The 22,542-nt window shown below is 45.0% G+C and overlaps 1 protein-coding gene across 2 annotated transcripts in view; it reads right to left on the bottom strand.

Moving 5' to 3' along the window:
- MREG (melanoregulin) overlaps window positions 1-22,542 on the bottom strand; it is a 63,867-nt gene that overhangs the window by 27,828 nt on the left and 13,497 nt on the right. For both annotated transcript variants that reach the window (XM_047872739.1, XM_047872738.1), the window contains exon 2: window positions 14,560-14,719. In XM_047872739.1, coding sequence (XP_047728695.1) covers window positions 14,560-14,652 — 93 coding nt within the window. In that variant the 5' untranslated portion in view covers window positions 14,653-14,719. The remainder of the gene's footprint in view (window positions 1-14,559; window positions 14,720-22,542) is intronic.

The following is a 22,542-nucleotide window of genomic DNA, read 5'->3' as shown; positions in this document are numbered from 1 at the left end:
TGGATGTAAATTTAAAAATTAAAAAAAAAAATTTTTAATAAACAAATAAAACTTGATGCTGAGCTATATCAAATAAATAAATAAAAACAAATTCACCCCTGGACATTTTAGTCCCACTTCCTATGGTCCACTTCATCCTCACACATTACCCATCCCCTCCAGACTTCAGCCTGGAGAAGCAAAGGGTTTAACAGCTTAAGGGTATGTACTTTAGTGATTTCCCATTAGAAAAAAACCTGGAACCTTACTGCCTTTAGACAGGTCACAGCATCCATGATATAAGAAGAGGGCATTTTAGAATTAATTTTTGGAGACTGCCATGGTTGGGTTGAAAGGACCCATGGGCAACCCCGCTCGAGCATTCCTTGGTTCGAAGGTCTCTCTCTCCTTACAAGCTGTTGCCATTCCTGCTTCTACCTCCCTGAGAGCACCCACAGACTGTAAGTAATAGTTGGGAAAGGGGCCAGGGCTAATGGGTAAAAGGTCATAGTCATGAAGCATGGTCTATGTTTAGTAACACCTCAACTGCAATGGATTTTTATCACCACCACTTTATACTTGGTTTCAAAACTTTCTGGTAAATTCACCAAAGCTGACAAAAAAGAGAAGAAGAGAAACATCAGCTCAGACAGACTGGAGTGCGTTCAGCTGTAAAACTGAACAAATATATTCTGGTTGTGCTTCCAATGACTCCCTCATCACTTGCTCAGTATCTGGGCCTGGTTAATCAGCAAGAGCACCTGATCTTCTGGTTCTTGGTGTGAAAAACTTGATTCCACAGCCAAGAATGGCAACACTGTGGCCCCAAAATACATTTCCCACCTGCTGACGGCCTCCCTCCTACTGCAAAATATTATTTACGGAAGAAGGAATGAGGTTAATTTTGACTCAGGTCTATTGAAATTTGCTCCAAGTTAAGTTTTGGAATAATAACAAAGACAACAACAATGTGATGTAAGAGCTTGGGCATGGCTTTACCTCACCTAATTTGTAATTAAACATGACAAGTATTTCAAGAGGGTGTATACCCAGTTTCTTGAGCCATGCGGCCTGCCTCTTATTGCAAAACCATGCACACAGCTCACTCCTGCACTGTAAGCAGCACGATCCTGTGGAACCAGGTAGCCAGGGCTAGGGCACCCAAATGGAAGAGTGGTTTTATAACAAGAAAAAGATGTTTCCTTCCAGAACACTTCAGGGATTTTAAGTCTGAGAAGCAGCAGATCTGGGCCCCCACCAGAACGCCATCGAGTTCAATCAAAACCAGAAAGCAAGCCAAGCTGTTCTTACAGAAAACTCTTCGGGAGCCTTCCCGAAATCCCCCAGCCGAGCACATTCACATCATGAAGTCCCCGCGTGCCAGGATCCAGGACTTGCACAGGCCCTGTGCAATTAAGAGCCATTTTCGGTTATTCTACCATGAATGAAACCAACCAAAGGAAGGGGCGGGGTGGGGGTAGGGGGTTGAGGGGGAAGTGGGAGGTGAAGAAGCCAAAAATAAAGCCCTGTTAATTACCAACTGCACCAGGCAGTTGGAGGGGAAGGAGCTTCAGAGAAACAGCCCAATTTAGCAGAAGAATGTGACAATGTTGGAAAGATAAATACTGATTGCTTCACGCACTGTCTGCCTCAGTCCATTTCAGCAGAGTTCCTCAAAGTTTGCTCCAGCTCCTCGTAAATTAACTCTCATTCTGTCTCCCCACCACCACCACCCTCCCCTTCCCCTTTTTCCAGCACACCCTCAGTACAACACACAAAACAGTTTGGAAAGACCCAGCGAAACAGCCACCATAAAGGGTGCTATGAAATAATTATTGTACATGAGATATATATATCTATATATCTATATCTATATATATATAGTATATACTATAGATATATACTATATATATAGTATATATCTATAGTATATACTATATATATATAGATATATCTATAGATATATACTATATATATACTATATATATAGTAAAACATGCATATGATCTAAAACTGTTTTCAGGCAGTACATGTTTCCCTGAAGTTAAAGGAAAGTAGAAGTCCCCCCTCCCTGAACCCACTCCTCCTCCCCAGGGGTCACCATGACTAACAAGCTTACAGGTAATCTTCCAGAAATTTCACTACTATGTATTAGCATTTAGCTTTTATACAAACAGGATGACATTATGCATATCCACTTAGCAATAGATCCTAATTACCTTTCCAAGTCAGTACCTATAAATCCTATCTCATGATTTTTTTTAACTAGCACTTTCATTGGATATTTTATTTCCAGCTTTTTACTTTTTTTTTTTCCAAAACAATCCTGCAAAGAACATGCATCTGTTTAACCGCATGAGAATATCCATAGGATGGATTGCCAACAGAAAAACTGCCGAGCACGCTGATTTCATTTAGATTCAATATTTAGGCTACTCCACCTTAAAAAGACTTTCAACCTGGTGAAATGTAGCCAAAATGACAAATGAGGAAGCAGAGGCGCTATTTTGGTCACAAGGGATACCATTCTGGGGCAACAGCTTCCCATGGGCTCTCTCGTTTCTCAGCCAAGAGAAAAATGTAGGTGTTTACTGAATGCTGCCGCAGGCTGCTTGGGCAAAGATTCCTCAAAGCTCAACAGTCCCATTGCTTTCTGTGCCCTCAGGCCAGCTTTATGTATTAAATAATAAACCAAGAAAATGAGTTAAGACTTCCATTGCAGAGTGTGACTAACTATGGGCAGCAGGGACGGTATCAGTACTTGGTTGAGAAAACAGTCAAGAGGTCTCCTGGGAGAAAATGAGCTACAGTAGGACTCGCGGAGCCTTGGCGGTGCCTTAAATTCTATTTGTAATCATCTGTGTGCTTCACTTGGACTACAATGTCTAGAGATCCCTCCTTTCTATTCTTAATCTGCTGACTCTGTGTGGGTATTTGCCTAGCCTCTTCACCAAGTTGAGCCTTTATTTGAGATACTGCTCTTGCTCTCAGCCCCAGATTCATCCACTATTACATTAGTCCAGATTTCTCTTGATTCCACATTCTGCTGCCTGTGTCCAGTGCCTGAGGCTACTGTTCACCTAGGGGTGATGTTCAAAAATATCTATCTACTACCACCAAGGGGCAAGATGTCTAACCAAATTACATGAATAACTTTATACTGGAGATGAAAGCATCAGGTTATCATTATCACATCTGGAGGACAATGGTAGTGAGCCTAGTATATGAAACATACTTAGAGCAGCACCTGGTACACAGTAAATGCTCCATAAATGTCACTTGCCATGATTCCTTATCACCAAGCTACCTTCTGGTCTGGTCACTGATTTCCCTTACAGATTTCATTATAGAGGAGAGACTGCACTGACCAATCAAGTTTATGGCCCAGTAAACAGTTATATATATTTGGGTTTATACAGCAGTCTCTTGTGAATTTGGTTACCATGAGTAAAACCCCCTGGGATGGTTAATTAGATGTCAACTTGTCTGGGCCACAGTACCCAGGTATTTGGTCAAACATTATTGTGGATGTTTCTGGGAAGGTATTTTGGGGATGAGATTAATATTTTAATTGGTATCCTCTGAGTAAAGCAGATTACCCTTCATAATATGGATGGACCCTAACCAAACACTTGAAGGCTTTAATAGAACGAAGGGCAATCTTCATGCAAGAAGGCAAACTGCCTTTGGACTTGAACTGCAATTCTTCCCTGATTCTAGAGCCTGCCAGCCTCCCTCATCAGATTTTGGATTCACCAAGCCTTCACAACTGTGAGCCATTTCCTTAAAATAAATATCTCTCAATATCTATAGATAGACAATAGATACATGGTAGATATGCAGATAGATAATAGATAGATAGATAGATAGATAGATAGATAGATAGATAGACAGACAGATCCTGTTGTTTTTTTTCTCCGAAGAACTCTAACACCCTCTCTGTGTTTGTATAGCTCTATGTGCTCTGAAAAATTCAAGTTCAAAATTTGCAAAGCTGATCACCAGATGTTGGGCAGAAATGACACCACATGCAGTACTGAAAGCCTGTGAGCTTCGCATGAACAACTGACCAGCTTCCCTCACATACACACCCATCACACTGACCTAAGAATAGCCGTGAACCTGGAAGTGGGTCTTTTTATGAGGAAAGTAGAAACTCTAACTTAATAGAAGTATCAATCAACCAGTTAGTTCTCATACTGAGTTGAGAGGTGGGGATATAGGAAGGACAGAAAAGAATTTTCCTACATTGTTGACACTAAATTAACATCAAGACTAAAAAACAACTAGCCTTTCAGGTATGTGAAAAAACAGACAAGACTTTAAATCAAACCTACTTGATTCATCGTTAGACATGTAATTTTTTAAATGTTCATTTTTAGAGAGACAGACAGACAGACAGAATGAGAGAGGGAAGGACGGGCAGAGAAAGAGGTAGAGAGAAAATCCCAAGCAGGCTCCATGCTGTCAGCACAGAACTGGATGTGGGGCTCAAACCCATGAACGATGAGATCATGAGCTGACTGAAATCAAGAGTGGGATGCTTAACCAACTGAGCTACCCAGGCACCTCTAAACACATCATTTTTAACAAAATTAACCAATAAATAAACACAACAGGCAGAATTTGAGCTTCTGTTGAAACAAATCATGTATATCAACTTTGAAAAAATAATCACACATTGGAGTTTCCTTAAGAGGGAAATAAGTTGGACAGTGTCTTATACTTTTTCTCCAAAGTTCTATACCTATCCATTTATTTGAACACCTGTTTATTACTGGTCACATTTATTTTTTAATTTTTTAAAATGTTTATTATTTGTTTTTTGAGAGAAAGAGACAGAGCATGAGCAGGGGAGGGGCAGAGAGAGAGGGAGACACAGAATCCTGAACAGGCTCCGGGCTCCAAGCTGTCAGCACAGAGCCCGATGCAGGGCTCGAACTCACAACTATGACATCATGACCTGAGCCAAAGTTGGACACTTAACCGACTGAGCCACCCAGGCACACCTAATCACATTTAAAATAAAAGATAAAGAATGGGGCACCTGGGTGGCTCAGTCAGTTGAGTGTGTCCAACTCTTTATTTCAGCTCCTAAATCTCTCCCCTGTCTCTGCCCCTCCCCTGCTCATGCTTGTTCTCTGTCTCTCTCAAAATAAGTAAAACATTAAATAAATAAATAAATAAATAAATAAATGGCAAAGAAAATCATTTATCTATCTACCCTACATCTCCAGAACCTGATGGCTTTCCTTCTCCACTCCACAGTCAAGGGTAGTGAATGCTGAGTCAGAAACTCATTTCTGTTTGGACACCATCAAGAAAAGTCACTGAACCTCGTTTTAATAAATACCCTGTCCACATCAACAGACTGTGGTGAGAAGGCAGGTAATGTATGAGAGGGCACCGCGACTGTATGACCAGCAGGCATCTCTGATGATCTCATTTGTCCTAGCAAAAAACAAAGTTACTGGAGGCTTAACCTGGTATTAATCCTGGGTGTTTCAAATTTATAAGCGGTCAACTGTAATTTGTAGACATTACAACATTGAGGCACTTTCATGTTTTCAGCTTCTTTTCAGACTCAATTGGTTTGTGTGAGTTGTAAAAAAAAAAAAAACTAATGGAAAAATACAATTGCTATCAATGAAGCATCCTGCACCTGCTTGCCAATAAATATGTGGCCTTCCTTCTGGAAATTTCCACCTCACGAGCACACTAACTCCAGAAACACGGACGTGCAGCCACCGGTTACCAGAACAGTGAAGTTCTGGATGTGGAGGAAGCTGGACTGCTTCCTGCCCATCCCCCTACTGCATTTTCCTAGAGATCCCCAAGTCCACGTCCCTCCTCTGTTTCATTGACTCGTCAGTGCTCTCAAGGTGCATTATCTACTGGCTTGCATGTATCTCTCCGGGGCCTAGAAGAAAGAGGCCCAGGAGGATGGAGTCTAAGGAACAGCGAAAGAAAGAGGCCTGGCTATTCCAGTGTAGTATAGGGATGCCCAGAAAAATAGAGCAGAATTTAGGCACGACAAGAAAGCTCCCCCACCCCGCCCCAGTCTTCTGTCCTCTCTACTTCCTTTCCACAACCAAGCAGCTCAGAGGGAGGGTCCACCAGACATCAACCTCTTCTGAGTTTACGGCCCTAATGCGGACACTTAGCAGCAATGACCAGCCACAACTGAACCCACTCTATGTGGATGGGGAAACTGATCAATCTGGAGCCATCAGCTGTTCCGTTGATCAATCTGGAGGTTAAGAAAGGTGACCGAAATAACAACTGTTAGCAAGGATATGGAGACATTGGAACCTTTCGGCAATGATTTAAATGAGGATCTAAAATGGTGCAGCCTCTGTGGAAAACAGTATGGTGCTTCCCCTAAAATATTAAATACAGACATTCCATATGATAAAGCAATTGTACTTCGGGGCAAATACCCAAAAGAATTAAAAGCAAGAACTTACATAAATGTTTGTACACCTGTGTTCGCGGCAGTATTCCTCAGGAAGCAGGTCAAGTGCCCGTCAACGAATAAATGGGTAAACTGTGGTTTGTACACATAGTGGAATATTATTCAGCTTTAAAAAGGAAGGAAATGCTGACACCTGCTACGACGTGAATGAACCTTGAGGACATTATGCTAAGTGAAGTGAGCCAGTCACCAAACATCCAGTCTTGTACAATCCCACTAGTATGAGCTACCTAGTCAGATTAATAAAGACACAAAGGAGAATAGTAGTTACCAGGAGCTAGTGGGGAGGAGTAATGGAGATTTCTTGTTTAACGGGTATAGAGTTTCGTTTGGGAAGATAAAAATGTCCTGAAGATGCATCAAGGGGAAGGTACTCAGGCCACTGAACTGACACTTAAAACTGGTGAAAATGGTACATTTTCTATTTTATGTTATTTACATTTTACAATGAAAAAAAGAAAGGTGATCCTATGACCCAGCTTGTCTAGGGCAGCCCCAGTTTGTATCTTTGGCCTGGCATACTTCATATTAGCACCTCCTTCTCTTTACTTGAGACTTGTGACCGTCCCAAACGGGACTGCAACTAGCACAACAACTCTAATGTTAAATCACCATTCAGTGTCTCCCACCCAAGTACTAACCAGGCCCGACCCCGCTTAGCTTCCGAGATCAGACGAGATCCGGCGGGTTCAGGGTGGTATGGCCGTGGACACTATTCAGGGTCTCTAGCTGAAACATGGGATGGGTATAACTCCCACCCCAAATCTATCTACCTCCAAAGCCCGTGCTTTCTACCAGCTCACACCCTAACAACATCTAATGATTTTCCCTGTCTACATCAAGCTTTCTAATATTTATTATTTCAACTCTGCTGGTTTACATAGACCTTTGATGTGCTACCTACTTCATAAAAAACATTACCTTAATGCTAATCTCCAGAAACAGGCATATATATATGTGTGTGTGTGTGTGTGTGTGTGTGTGTGTGTGTATATACATACATATATATATATATATAATGTTTTATGTCTATTTGCTTACTTTGAGAGAGAGAGAGAGAATGCAAGGGGAGAGGGGTAGAGACAGAGGAGAGAGAGAATCCCAAGCAGGCTCTGCACTGTGAGTGTGGAGTCTGACGCAGGCTCAATCCCACAAACCTCAAGATCATGACCTGAGCCAAAATCAAGAGTTGAACACTCAACCGACTGAGCCACCCAGGTGCCCTTACTTATATATATATATATAAATATATATAAATATATATATATATATATATTTTTTTTTTTTTAAGTGGGTGGACAAGAATAGAAAGGAACATCACAGACCAACAGAATGCCTTCTGGTGTGGTCCAGTGGATTTCTGAACATGGAATGGTTCCTGGGGTGTTAAAAAGTCCCAAAGCAACAGCATCTGGAGGATGTTACATGCAGTGGCCAATACAGGTTGACATGAAACACTACGGAATCACTCGGTGACTCCACTGATAACAGTGTGTGTGATATCAACAAACACAAAGACCAGAGCATCTACTTGAGGCAGGAAGTCAGCATCCGTTTGGTAAGTTCCTCTTTGACCAAAAAGATTCCACTGAGGCTATTTTCTAAGCTCCCTAGAGAGATGGGAGGGAGCAGTGTTTCCCTACTGGCTTCTGGGTCATTCAGATTGAGCTGGGATCCCAATTTCGCCACTCATTTCCTCCAGCACCGTGCACAGATGACTCAAAGTCTCTAATGTTATGTGTCAAAATGCCTCCTTCGTGGGGTTACTGTGAGAATTCAGTATTCGCCTGTAGAGTATGCGACATGCTGCTTAACACACAGCATAATAATACTGCCACCTAGAAACCAGAGGGTAAGACCACTTGATTCTCAGATCCTCATAAGCATTTTTATTCTCTCCCCTGCTCACCCAAATATTCACCAGCACTGGCAAAGTAAGGGAAAGAATAGGCTGCATTCAACAATCCAGATGATCTGGGTTCCCAAAGAAAAAGGCCTTTGGGAGAACCCAGAGTTATCTGGAGAATTGCCTCAATGTTCCCCTATTCTGCTCTCCATGCTCGTCATAAAGCTTGCAGTCCTTTCTCCAACAGTAGCCAACGTTCACCCACTTCCAGCACAGGTCCTGTCCCACGTGTGGGGACCTGTGCAGACAGTCACGCAGAGCCCAGCTGGACTATCCCGGTCCTCGAGGGCTCTGAACTTCTGTGGCTGGTACATGATCCTCTCCACCCTCCCTCTCATTGCCTCACATCCTCTGACCAGATACTCCACTCACCTCTGGCTCTGTCTTTCTTTCCCTTCAGTACCAGGGATATGACAGGCTAAGTGTATCATCCAGACACTGCCAACAGCCCCTGGGAAGGTCTGTCGCTAATTTAAACGTTTTATAGGACCTGTTTACAAAGCCTGCCAACACTCTTCAAAGCAGAATCCCGACACACAGGAAGAGCAAACAAACTGTAAACCAGGAACATTTTATGTTTTTGCTTCTGTGGTCTTAAAAAACATAATACCACGTGTGTAGCTGCTCCCCAGGGTCCAGCAAAGTGGGGCTTTTATGGGATCACTCCAGCTACACAAGCATCTAATGTTCACAGGGATCCTGCTGCTGGTGTATAAATACTGCCTTGCTCAGTGACAGGGAGGCAGGCATTGGTCATGAGAACAACATACATTTCTGAGCACGTGATGACTTAAGGGCTTTAAAATAGGCATAGAGTGGCACCTGGGTGGCTCAGTCAGCTAAGCGTCTGAGTTTGGCTCAGATCATGATGTCGTGGCTTGTGAGTTCGAGCCCAGCTTCCGGCTCTGTGCTGAGCCTGCTTCAGATTCGCTGTCTCCACTGCTCCCTGCCCCTCCCCCGCACTCTCTCTCTCTCTGTCTCTCTCTCTCTCAAAAATGAATAAATGTTAAAAAAAATTTTTTTAAATAGGCATAGAATTTCTATCACTGATTACACCAAATAAACATTACCAATGTTGCACCAAATAGTGCTTAAAAGTGTTCGGAAGAATGATCTGGTTTTTAGCATTTATTTTCATAAAGAAACTGGTGTAAAAAAGTCTTTTTTAGCGGAATAAAAATGTTGACTGCTACTGAACCCTCAGAAGAGACACCAAATAACCTAAGTCAGAGAACACCAAACAAAGTGGAGAAGGGATGGAAGGGAACAAGAGAAACCGTCTTGGAGCCATTAAAACAGAAGCCCGGGATAGGAGCCTTAACTACTGCCATCAGCATGGATTAGCACCTCCCCCGCTCCCCTGAAAGGTCTGCTATGTCACAACCAAGTAAGTCAGGATCCTCAGACTCAACATAGCTCTTGTCCCACTGATCTGAGAATGCTGTTCACTCCTCTGGCATCAAAACAAGTCACAGAGAGAGACTTGGGCCAGACGTGGCTCACCCATATTGACATCTACCTCGAATTGCAGACAGTGTCTATTCCTCTCTCGCGATTTCAATTGTGGTGCTCTTTACAAAGGACCTCTCTGGATTCACAAAGCCAAGATTCAAATCTCAGCTTCACACTTTCGGCTGTGTGGCCCCGGGTAGGCGGCTTCCAAAAGAAACAGCAATGGTACCTGCCTCACTGAGTTGTTGTGCAGAGGACATGGTTAGTATATGTAAAGTGGTTGAACAGTGCCTGGCACTGTTTTCATTACTATTAATATCTTGGAGGACAAGACCACAATGATTAAAATTATTTATACAAATAAATAAAAAAGAGGCACTGAAATTTCATAAGCCATCATTAAGCTCCCTAGAACTGGGTGCACTATGTGAAATACGATTAGTTCTACGAGAATGAGCTAACGACACTGAGTTAGTGGCACTACTTACTCGCAAACAGAAAGTATTTTACAGCATCATTCAAAGTCAAGAGCAGTAAGCTTTCCACTGCTTGGAGGTCTGTAGATGGATCATTCCTTCTACCAAAAGTCTGTTTCCAATGAGCTTTTGAAGCTTTTGCAAATGAAACTGCATTCTATTCGATTGCAATAAATGTTACTTTTACATTTTCTGTCAGTGCAAGTCACTCTAAGTTCATGCTTTTGCTTCATGATTTACTCTGCATATACTTCTTTTCTGATTTTTTTTTTTCATTTTGGGAAAAGGCTGCAAATTTAGCCTTCACTATCTGCAGCATTTCCTCAACTAGGGGAATGGAGATAGTACACACACTGTTTTGAAATTATTTTTCATTTTTCGGAGACTTCCGAATACGGACATTCTCGGCATGCTACTGCTACTCAAGGGAAAACATAACGTTCAGTTTCCCTGAATACCTTGTTTGAGCTTCTGAATGGTACCATGCAGGCATCTCTAGGGTTTCTTATACCTTAGTAGGTAGAATTCGTTTTCCTTTAGGGGCACCTGGGTGACTCGGTGGGAGAAGCATCTGACTCTTGATTTAGGCTCAGGTCATGATCTCACAGTTCAGGAGTTTGAGTCCCACATTGGGCTCTGCACTAGCAGCACAGAGCCTGCTTGGGATTCTCTCTCTCTCTCTCTCTCTCTCCCTCCCTCCCTCTCTTCCCCTCCCCTGCTTGCACATTCTCTCTCTCATTCTCTCTTTCTCTCAAAATAAATAAATAAACTTAAAAAATTTTTGTTTTTCTTTCAGAACTAAAATCCTGTTTTATTAACATTGTACTAGTTTTATCCTTTGTGAAAAAGAAAATGAGCAACAGTAATAAACAAGGAACTTATTCAAAACTTAAAACACAAGCCCACGGACTTCCCACTTCCACCCACTTAATCAATGGTGGATTCATTTTTCACTCATACTAGACAACATAACAATAACAATACATAGTAGTCACCCTTGTTGTAAATGTTCCCTAAGCATTTGCAGCCCATACACACATTTTGTTAGCTGACACTTTTTTTATCTAAAAATCTGGACATTTTATACGTAAATCTGGATTTTCAGCTTCCCTTAAGAATCAAAAGCTCTGGGACTTCCAGATCCACATTTTCAGCCAGGCCACCAGCTCTCTGGAGCCCAGCAGCTGTGCCCCTTACACACCGTGTGAGCCTCCAATACTCTTCAATTTTGCAGCCCCCACTGCCTTCTCCTATGTTCCTCCAAGTGGGGGCGCTGTGGCCATTCCAGCATCCTCTTTGACCCAGCAGTTCTACTCCCAAAAAATCTACCAAAGGTCACGTGAGTCTATACGGATATCCACAGCAGCACTGCCTCAATACACCCGAATCCACATGAACATTCGTAGGGCCTGCTTGAATAAACGATGGCAAACCCAGGTGAGAGAATACTAGGGACCCCTCCCCCAAAGCAATGACATAAATCTAGAGCATCCTGAAATGGATCTATGTCTAAAACATATTACTGAGTAGAAAAAAGCAAGGTGAGGAACAGTAGGTAATGTGGGGGAAAAGAATACGTATATTAATATATGCTTTTCTATACATTTCAAATTTCTGGAAGAAAATATGAGAAACCTTTTTTAACCATGTGTACATATTACATAGACATATATAACATATAACAATACCTACACATATAATAGGATTGGATACAAAATATATACAATATATACAATATAATATATATATAATATATACCTTGTGTATATATACATATATATTTTATACTTAGAAAAAGGAAAGACCATGAGCAGAGATATGTGTTTATTTTTTATATATTTATTATATATATAATATATACGCCTTGTGTGTGTATATATACATATTTTACACTTAAAAAAGAAAGTACCATGAGCACAGATATGCGTATACTTTATAAATAATATATATACTCTGTGTGTGTATGTATATATATTTCACACTTAAAAAAGGAAGTACCATGAGCACAGATATGCGTATACTTCATATATATATATTATATATATATACCTTGTGTACATATATATATTTTACAGGTAAAAAAAGGAAGCACCGTGAGCAGAGATATTTCAAATCACTTCACGTGTGGTTATCATCAATCTGTGTATTATTTACTTGACTGCCGTCTCAGTTACAGAGTACCTGCAAAGCTGAGCCTGACTCCAGTTCTCAGGCGAGGGGAAGAAAAGGCCTCCCGCCTGGCCCTCCACCCAGGCCCAAGAGCAGAACAGAGATGACTCAACAGGCCACTTGGGAAGCTGTGCTTTTCCACAGTATTTCACAGCTTGAATTGTCTTCTGCACTGGCTTTCCAACAGGAAGGACAAACGGGAGCAGAGAGGCAGGAGCTCCTCCAGGGAGAGCTGCTGGGCTCAGCTCCAAACACCCCTTCCGGCCCCTTCCACACTTACTTGGGGCCTTGGAGAGAAGGGTGTGCCGTGTATTAACGGCCCTGTTGCTGTTACCCGAGTTGGGCTTGGTGGGGGCATGGAGTCTATTCTCACCAGCAGAAAGAAACCCTAGCCGGTCAGCCCAGTTCAGCGGAGTAAGGGGTTGGCTCTTCTCACCAAGGGAAAGCAAGGTGACGCATTCCTGTCCGTATGCTCCAGGAGGGCGGCCAGGCGGCAGTGCTCGGCCCCAGTGGCTTTAGGATGTGCTTTCGGTGTTACTAGGAGAGAAGCGAATTGTGCCAGGGACAGGGGATGCCGGGGACAGCCAGGAACACAGCCACTCGCAGGATGCTAGGCCCCTGAGTTAAACCCTGTGACAAATGTCCAGCAGAGGCTGTCCTCTCGGCACTCCATACCCAAAAAAGGACTCTCATCAACAGCCCCTGTGGACTTTCCAAGCCCGCCCTCCCCCCAGGTGTCAAAAACCAGAGGCAACTTTCAGCCCTGCCCCCACCCTGCGATGCCCCCCTCCACACTCACTTCTAACCCCCAAAAGTATCCAAGCCGCACCAGAATAAAAGGACATATGCAACTTCTAAAAGTTATCACTTCCTGCTAATGCAGGTTCGGGGGGGGGGGGGGATAGTTAGCAATTAATTAGCAAAAATAAAGAAACCTAGATAAGGAACAGATGACTACGCCCCCCCATCCCCCGCCACCTGCCCCCAACAACACCCTCTCTGGTACTTGATTTCAGAGCCAGCGCCTGGGGTTTGCAATGTTACTACTCTTAGTTCCTATAAGATACAAAGTAAAACATGCAGGTCTATAGTTAATACAGATATCTACTCAGAGCTAACTGATAAACGCAGAATTTAGAGAAAACCTAGGTAGTATTATGTGGAAAATTACACCCACAATACTATATTATATTGTATTTATATATAGCACTATAATAAGAAAATAAAACATGACCCCCCTCTTAACTTATTAGAGTTCTCTCCTTTTCAATATTCTAGTGTTCCTGTACCAGTAACTTGGGGGTAAGAGTTCATTAGGAGTGTTTCCAGCACCTGCCATTATCCATTTATCAAAACCCTTAGAACACACGCTAGGAAGAGTGAACCCTGATATACTGTGGACTTTAGCTAGTAATAATGTATCAATCCTGGCTATAACAAATGTAAGTCACTGCCATAGTGCAAGATGTTAATAATGAGGGAAACTGTGGCCCCTGGAAGGAGTGGCTGCACTTTTCTGCTCTATTTCTCTAAAACCCTAAAACTGCTCTGAAAAAGTAATAATTTTAAAAATTGCTACTAACAAAAAAAAAAAAAGATGGATTTCATGCCTCATCACAAAAGTTACGATACGCTGCCATTTAATCAAGAGGCACAATTTAACAAGCGATAAACAGGAAAAAGAAATAAAACGAATTCAGGCTCCGCTGATTCACAATTAGTGATAACACAAAATATCCTTCAACGTCAGTCTGAATCTTCTAACTGTGGCTTGCTACACAACCGGAAAAATTACAGAAGCACCGGTTAAGCCATGCAAGATGATCAACTGCCTTCACCACCTTCGGCAACATTGCTTTGCTGTTTCTGTAACCCTTGCATAATTGAGGTAATAACTGGAAGTCAGTCTTATCTGTTTATCGAGCCGGTCTACCAGGACCAGCTATAATTAGCAACCACAGGCTGCTAAAATACCTGCCCTCATTCCAAACATCTCCCCTTTCCTTCTTTTCTTTATTCCCAGCTGGCCTTCTCACTCACCGCTATGTGTTATTGGCCATTGTCGTCGGCACAGAGCAAGATCTCAAAAGGCGCTTGCTTACCTCTGAATCCTTGGCCTGCTGATTTCGAACGACTATCAAATTGTACAGGATTCGGTCGTCATCTGCCTCTGTGTGGGACGCATCGTGAGGCATGCTCCACAAATTCTTTTCATCATCTCTCACCAGCGTCGCTCCAAATGAAGAATATGGATTGCTATCACTGTGGTGTTTAAAAAAAAAAGGGTATAAGCATTTCATAATGTATGTAATATATATAATATATGCATCCCATGTATGTAACATATGATAACAATAAAAGATACACTATATACCCTATAATATAAAACATAATATATAAATACATATATTTCTAATGACAAGGTATGAATTATTGTCTCCAATAATTAAGCATAGCACAATAGAACAATTTTAAAAATCACTTTGAAACTGGCAGAGAACAAAGCCTGAGTGGCTCAGCCGGTTAAGCGTCAGACTCTTTGACTTGCTCAGGTCATGATCTCATGGTTCATGAGTTTGAGCCCCAAGTTGGGCTCCTCACTGACAGCACGGAGACTGCTTGGGATTCTTTCTCTCTCTCTCTCTTTCTCTCTCTCCCTCTGCCCCTCCCCCACACATGCAATAAATAAACAAATAAAAATAAATAAGTAACTTTGAAAAAGGCAGAGGACAGACCAGACACCTGGGCAGAGGTAATTTCACTATGTTAAACATGAAATTTAGCACTACATATCCCAGCAACAAAAACAAGAAGGAAAATCCAATGGGAGAATAAAATTCTCGTGAGATTAAAAGAAGAAAACAATTCACAAGAAGAGGTGAACCTTTCACCGGCTCTGAATTCAAGGAAGCACCATAAATTTGGAGCACAATGGCACGGAATAGCCACCAAACTCCTTACCAGAAAATGAAGTGATAAAAATACGCGTATCCAAATACTTCCAGTAAACAATGTGGATGTTGAGTAAGAATTTCAGTAGCCCCCTTCTTGTATGTTTGCTTAACGATTTACCCTTCACAAGGTGGTACCCGTGCTTGGGCTTATGGAGGAGGTGAGCCGCAAAGTGTCATACTCAGGACATGCTTGTACATGGCCCTGGTTAGCTTCTGTGGGACGCACAGGGCGGGTCATGCCGAGGCTACTTCCTTCACCTAATTATATGTATGAAGCATTGACTTCATGTTAATCACAGGGGTCAGTAAAACTGAGTGAAACAGACATGATCCCGGTCCTTGGACCTCACTTACAACGCAGGGAGGGGAACACATTAATGATCAGGTGACTATATAATGAAAAATGGAGTAAGTGCTATAAAGGGGGAGTTCAGGGAGCCTTGAGAGCCAGTGGGAGAAAGCATCAGGTAGACACCATAAAGAAGGGGTGCTTGAGCTTTAAGTTGAAAGAACTATGTTCTAGGCAAATGAAACAACACATCCAAAGGCCCTGGGGTGGGAGAGAGCAGGGTGTAGGAATTGGAAGAAAGAGAACACTGGTGACAAAGTGATTTGGCCATAGTGTTTTCTAACATTGACTAGAAATGTGGTCTTTATTCCTAAAAGCAAGGTAAGATGTAAAAGGGCTTCAAACAGGATGTGATATGACATGCATAGAATTACATCTTCAAAGCCCTTTCTGGTTAAAGTGTGGAGAATGCTTTAGAAGGCCAAGAGTGGATCTGGGAAATTCATTAACATGCAAGGGAGGTAACTCGGGTGAGACACGACAGGTATGAGGATTAGAACAGTGGTGTAGAGAAAAGCACACTATTCGGGAACGTGGACAAGGTAGGAGCTCTCTGGCTTGTTCATCTGGATGGTGAGGGCTGTCATTTTCTGGAGCAGAGCTCTAGAATGTCCCGTGATCGTGGGGTGGCCAACACACCTGCAGATGTGACGTGAGACAATGACAAAGGAGGACCAGAAGAAGACTCCCAGATAAGCAGACAACCCCTGGGAAGGAGGGATAGGAGTAGCTGACAGACGGGCTGGAGGTCAATATTGAGATTTAAACAGAAGCTAGCACTGGGGAAATCTTGTAATAGGAAGCAAAGTACTAGTCAGCAAAATGGGGTTCAGCAGCAGCAGGGGTGTGGGGGTCAGGCTACCAATCAGAGACTCAGACTTAGGAGAGCTGGCCAGGACCCACTTGTAGAAACTGGAGGAAAGGTGGGGATGGGGTTTTCGCACCAAGGCCATCAGGAGGCCAGCTATCTACACCAGACAGAGGGCTGAGACACCGGATCCTCAAATCCCTCAAGCTGCATGGTGGAGTGTAGGGGCTGGGACTGGACAAAGAGGTCAGAGCATTCCAGAAAGGGGCCCCCTGTGGGGAAGCAGACACAGCACAGCCACACTGTTATCAGAGCCTCCCTGCCTCCACATAGGCTGCCCGACATGCAAAGGCTGAAATGCAGAAAGCCTTTCTTCTTAAGAGTGGTGAGCCAACGAAAGAGGACACAAATGAGGCCTCGGTGCCCTGGCCACCCGGGCTTTAACGAGCATGTCAGATTCCTTCCTTCCTTCCTTCCTTCCTTCCTTCCTTCCTTCAGTTGTTTATTCGATGAACACAGAATGGACGCCCGCTGCATACTGGGCACTAGGCTGGGTGTTTCGGGGGGACTTGAAACCAAAGAGGACATTGCCCCTACCCTTAGCGTAACTATAATGTAATGAGAAAGTGAAATTTTAAAAAGTTAAGTATAAACAAAATGTCGTAGGAGCAGAGAAGGAGTGACAACCTGTGTGTATATAGGAGTTCAAGAAAGTTTCATGAAGGTGACATCTAACCCAGACCTGATGAAGGCACAGCCTGTCGGCAGGAAGAGAAGCCCAGGGAAAGGAATTCTTGCAGAGGGAACAGCAGGAGCAGCACACAGAGGCTTGAGGGGCCCACGGGGCTGGGGAATTTCCAGCGTCCCTGAGTGGTTCCCCCACGCGGGGCACGCACACAGGGAAACGGAGGGGTGGGAAGAAGAAAAGGTCATTTGGGGTCTGACTGATGACAGTGCTGGGGCTCGGGCTTTAGTCTCTGAACTGTGAAAAAGTGAACGGGATTTTGAGCCTTGTCGGGTCTGGGTTTCAGAAATATCTCTGGAGGAGAAGGAACAAGGACAAGGCTTAGGAGGCTTAGGAGACAGTAGGTGTGGTGTTCACGGCCTGAACTTTGAGGTCCTATGTCAGGGCCCGGGAGCGGCTGTGGGGGTGGAGTGCAGCAGGGGATGGGCAGGGCTCCCCTGGCAGAGAAAGAAAGAAGCCCACAAACCAGCCACAACAAGAACGGCCGCTCAATTTAAATCTCATTTGCTGGGGTTACAAGGAAGGTTTCTTTGGGGAGGTGGAGTTCTGCTAATAAAAACATATGTCCCCATCATGTGAAATACTGGTTGGGGTGAGCACGTACGACGGTGTGGCTGGGGAAACGGGGCGGGGACGGTCATGAGAGGCTGCGCCGCAGTGCAGTGAGGCAGGCAATGGCGGTGCTAGTGCCCTGTGGCACGCAGCCCGGAGGTACGAGGAGAGAGTCAAAGCGGATGTGGGCCAGGGATGCCTTTAACTGGGACGGCGCAGAGGAGGGAGGCCAAGGCTGACCTTGAGCTCACAGGGCAGTCAGAGAGGGGTCAGGATCTGGGTTTGGGAACAAGGACGGGGCCGGACATGTAGACTAGGGAGAAATGCACCTGCGTTTCTATCGCCTCGACAGCCTGGGGAGTAAGGAAAGGTCTCACGGGGATAGCTAGACTTAAAAAGCAGGGATAGTGGGGTGATTGGAAACAGCAGGTGAGAGCCGAGGAAGACAGAAAGCTGGGCCAAGAGGAATACCAAAGGGCAGGCAGACACCGGAGAGGTGCCCGTGATGTGAAGGGTACCGTCGTCACTTGCTTTCCGCCTGACAGATTTTACAGCCACTGACACACCATCTCTGCACCACACAGCGCTTTGCACAAGGGCTTCCACGTCCCATCGTTCCTGTTACACGACCATCTGAGGTCAGAAGAGTAAGTAACACTATCCTGCTTTGCAGACAGGGACCAGCCTTCGGAGTTGCTTGACTTTCGTTGCTTAGGCGGCCAGCTGACAGCGTCCTCCCAGCATGAGGTCCCCTGTGGGGTGGCTCCAAGCAGTACATGTCACAGACGTGACCTCCAAATGCCGTGACAGGGATACACTCACGAATGGAGCGGCTCTGATAACAGCTACCCATGTCAAGCGCTCCCTGCACAAACCGGCAAGTTCCCCCGGGGGTGTCCCCTCCTGGCATCCAGACCCCAGGGGCACACAGAAGCTGCAGCCATGGCTGCTGATGCCATGGTACACATCCCTCTTGGGCCACGAAACCCTAGTACTTTCCTGAAGCCACTCTTTTATTTGTCCCCGAATCGGTTTCATTTGTGTAAGTCTTGACTCTTCAACGAGCTGGTGAGTTCCTCTAGGGCAGAGATTGTACCCTGGACCTTCTGACATTCCACATGACCTGGCAGGGTTGGGCACAAAGAAGGTGCTTCAAAAGTGCTTGTCAAAAAAGTAAGTAAATAAAAAATAAACAAATAAAAGTACTTGTCGAAAGCAGCAAAGTGACCTATTAAAGGAAATCTCAGACATAATTCATTGTCATCACCTTTTTAAAGCTTCCCAAAAGCAGGTTTAGAAATTAGCCAGAATCCACCTGCATAATCGGTAACTGACAACATTTGACCATGAATACTCTAGCCACTTTTCTAGCAATCCACAATTTCTTTGCATGTTTTGAGATTATGACAGGTGCCTCCCTGGCAAGCCCCCTGCCTCTAACAACCAATCTCTCTCTCCCTCCCTCTTTGTCTCTCTCTCTTCTCTTTCACCCAACACACACACACTCACACATGAACATGCGTGGCTCTGGCCAATGCAAAACACAGCCTCTCCTGCTTAATCTGCACACCTAAAGGACGCTCTACAGGACAGCCAACACCAGGCCCATTTAGAAGGGCTCGTGTCTCCAGACAGGGGCTGCCTCCAGAGTTCTCTCCATGCCTCGCCCTTCCCTAATTGTGAGCAGCATTGCCCTGGCATCCTATGAGTGTCAGACTGCCTGGTCACTGACACCTGGGGGGGACATACAACAGGAAAGAGAATCGAGAGCTTCTGCCTCTGGGTGAGCAATAACTCTGACCCGTGGTGTTTGCTTGTGGCCCCCAGATGTCCTCCTGAGTGTGGAATCTGACCTGTGCATCTGGTCAACCAAACACTGGTCAAGGTGAAGGTGAAGGAGGGTGTGTGTTCATGCAGAAGGTTCTGTCAGACCCCACCCCAACTGGCTCACTGGATCCCGGATTCTGTGCTCTGGCATGCTAGTCCCTGCTCCTTTTATCCTGTACCGCTACTTACCAACAGCATTAATCCACTTTATTTTAAAATTTTAAACCCTTGGAGTGGAGATACCAGAAGAAAGAAATGTCTAAAGCAAACAACTAGAGAGCTTGGGAACCTCTGTGTGCCAGAGACTGTGAAGGGAATTTTACTGTGTAAAGAGAATTCAGTGCAAAGGCCCTGAGGTCTGAGCCCAGGTAGCCCAGGGAGGACAGAAGGCAGGGAGGGAGGGCAGGTTGAGTCAGGAACTTCATTTTCTCTCCCTCCCCCCTATAATGTTTCTAAAAGGTTCTAAAGAAAGTGAGAGCAGCTGTTTTGCCCCTGGCCACCATCTGCTGATGATAAATATTTTATTAACCTCGGGTATTTGAGAGGTGGCTCTGAAGTTACATTAGAAGCAGAAGCGGCTTTCACTCCCAAAATGTAGGATGATTCTACCCCTAACCCCACCGGGGAGCACAAGACTGAATCACTCCAAAGTCTCTCCTTTCCACCCATCTACAGCTCACAGGAGACTCAAGACCTAGCAACACTGGACTTCCCCCCTGGGGACTGCGGGTACAAAGTGCCGGTGGGCATTAAGGCTGCTTACCAAGAGTTTCCAGAACTTTCCATGAGTCCTCACTACCAACCATGTATAAAAGATTCTGGAAGTCCCCACAGCATACCAGGCTGGCTGCTGATGCCCACAGCTGCAGTGACTTTACTGTTCTCCCCACAGACAGGCTGTGTGTCCGTGTTCTCCGGTTTAAGACTGAAGGCCTGGGTGGCACAGTCACTAAGTGTCCAACTCTTGATCCCAGCTCAAGTCATGAGCTCATGGTTTGTGAGTTTGAGGCCCATGTTGGGCTCTGCATTGATCATACAGAGCCTGCTTGGGATTCTCTCTCTCTCCCTCTCTCTCTCTCTCCAAATAAACTAAAAAAAAAAAAAAAAAGAAAGAAAAAGAAAAAGGAAAAAGATTGAAATCCCCAAAACAGTGAAGACACAAAATCTCCAGTAAACAGCAACCAAAGGTCTCAAAAGGCAGACCCCGAAGGCTGTCTGGTGGCACCCCCTTGACTACTTAAGGACTCCTCAACTGATTTCCCACCAAGAACTGAATTGCCTATGGAGCCCCTGGTTTCCAGAACTTTCCCTTCCTCTCTAAGGAAACCTCCCAGTGACAGGGCAGGTGGATCCAAGATCCTCTCCCTCTCCTTCTTTTCCCCTTCCCCCTCCATCTCTCTCTCTCTCTCTCTCTCTCTCTCTCTCTCTCTCTCTCTCTCCCTCCTTCCCCCTCCCCCTCCCTCCTTCCCTTCTTTCTTCCTGTGTTTCCTCCCTCCCTGCCTCCCTTCTTCCCTCCTTACTTTCCCTCCCTTTTTCCTTCCTTCCCTCCTGCCGGATACTCTGGCTCTTTCTCAAAGCTTACAAGATCCATTATTTAACCGCAGTGTAAACATGGCTCCACAGATCTGGGAGTTCTTCTCAGCACGCCACCACCGAAGTCCATGACTTCCATCAATGCCAGAGTCACAACCCGCCTCAGCGTGAAGGATGAAAAGCAGCGACGCGGGGCCTGTGCTGTGGCCCTGCTGCCTGCCCTGTGCTCCTGGGCTCCCTGCCTTCCATGGCCATTGTGTCTCATGCCTTTGTACGGTGTCCTCAGGCCTGCAGATGGCCCGGACAGAAACCCTGTGAGGCGGGCAGGGAGGCTGAGGAGACGCCAGGGCTCGGGAGAACGAGACCCAGTCCTTGGTCCCTCCTCTGCTCGCACTCATCCTGGTCACCTCACCCAGTCTCAGGGGTTCAAATACCACCTACGTGAGGAAGGTTCCTAAGTCTATACCTGTGTCCGCAGGCTCCTACGCCTCCTGCCTCTTCCCCATTTCTGTGGATGTGTGATAGAGGGCTCGAGCACACCGTGGTCAAAGCCAAGAGCCTGGTCCTCCCACGGGCCTCCCCACCAGCAGGCTCTGCTTGGATAATGGAACCTGCATCCTTCCAACCGTTCAGGCCAAAATCTTTGACGTCATCCTCGGCTCTCTCGTCCCCTACCTCCAGTCCATCAGAAAGTTCTATTGGCTGTACGTGAAAAAAAATTTCCACCTCTGCCCCTGCGACCCCGAGCCAAGGATAAAAGGAATAGGCACTAACACACCACAGCACCGAGTCTGGGATCTGGTGAGCCAGGGTGGGACGGTACATCTTATACAAGAATCCCTCCAATTATTTTTTCCGCTGGTCTACCTCTTGCTACCATTGCCTCCCACCAAATTCCATCCCTAATACAACAGCCAAAGCGATCCCTTTAAGATGTAAATCAGACCGTGTCACCCCTCCCTCAAAACCCATTCGGTCTAGAATATAAGGCAAAGTCATCCAGTGTTCTATGAGGCCCCATATGACACCCCAGGCACTCTGGCCTCTTCGCTGTTCCCTGAACCCCTCAGTCACACTGGCTGATCCTTCTACCTAGAATGCTTTCCCCCAGGTATCCACACACCTCACTCTCTCCCCTTCAAATTTTTATTTACACATCAGCTCCTCGGGGCGCCTGGGTGGCTCGGTTGGTTAAGCGTCCAACATCAGGTCATGATCTTGCGGTTCCTGAGTTCGAGCCCTGTATCGGGCTCTGTGTTGACAGCTCGGAGCCTGGAACCTGCTTCGGATTCTGTGTCTCCCTCTCTCTCTCTGCCC

Source organism: Prionailurus viverrinus, chromosome C1 (assembly GCF_022837055.1).
Source record: "Prionailurus viverrinus isolate Anna chromosome C1, UM_Priviv_1.0, whole genome shotgun sequence".
NCBI classification, from domain to species: Eukaryota; Metazoa; Chordata; class Mammalia; order Carnivora; family Felidae; genus Prionailurus; species Prionailurus viverrinus.
The sequence above is the reverse complement of the archived record's forward strand: the minus strand, read 5'-3'. Positions and strand labels throughout refer to the sequence as shown.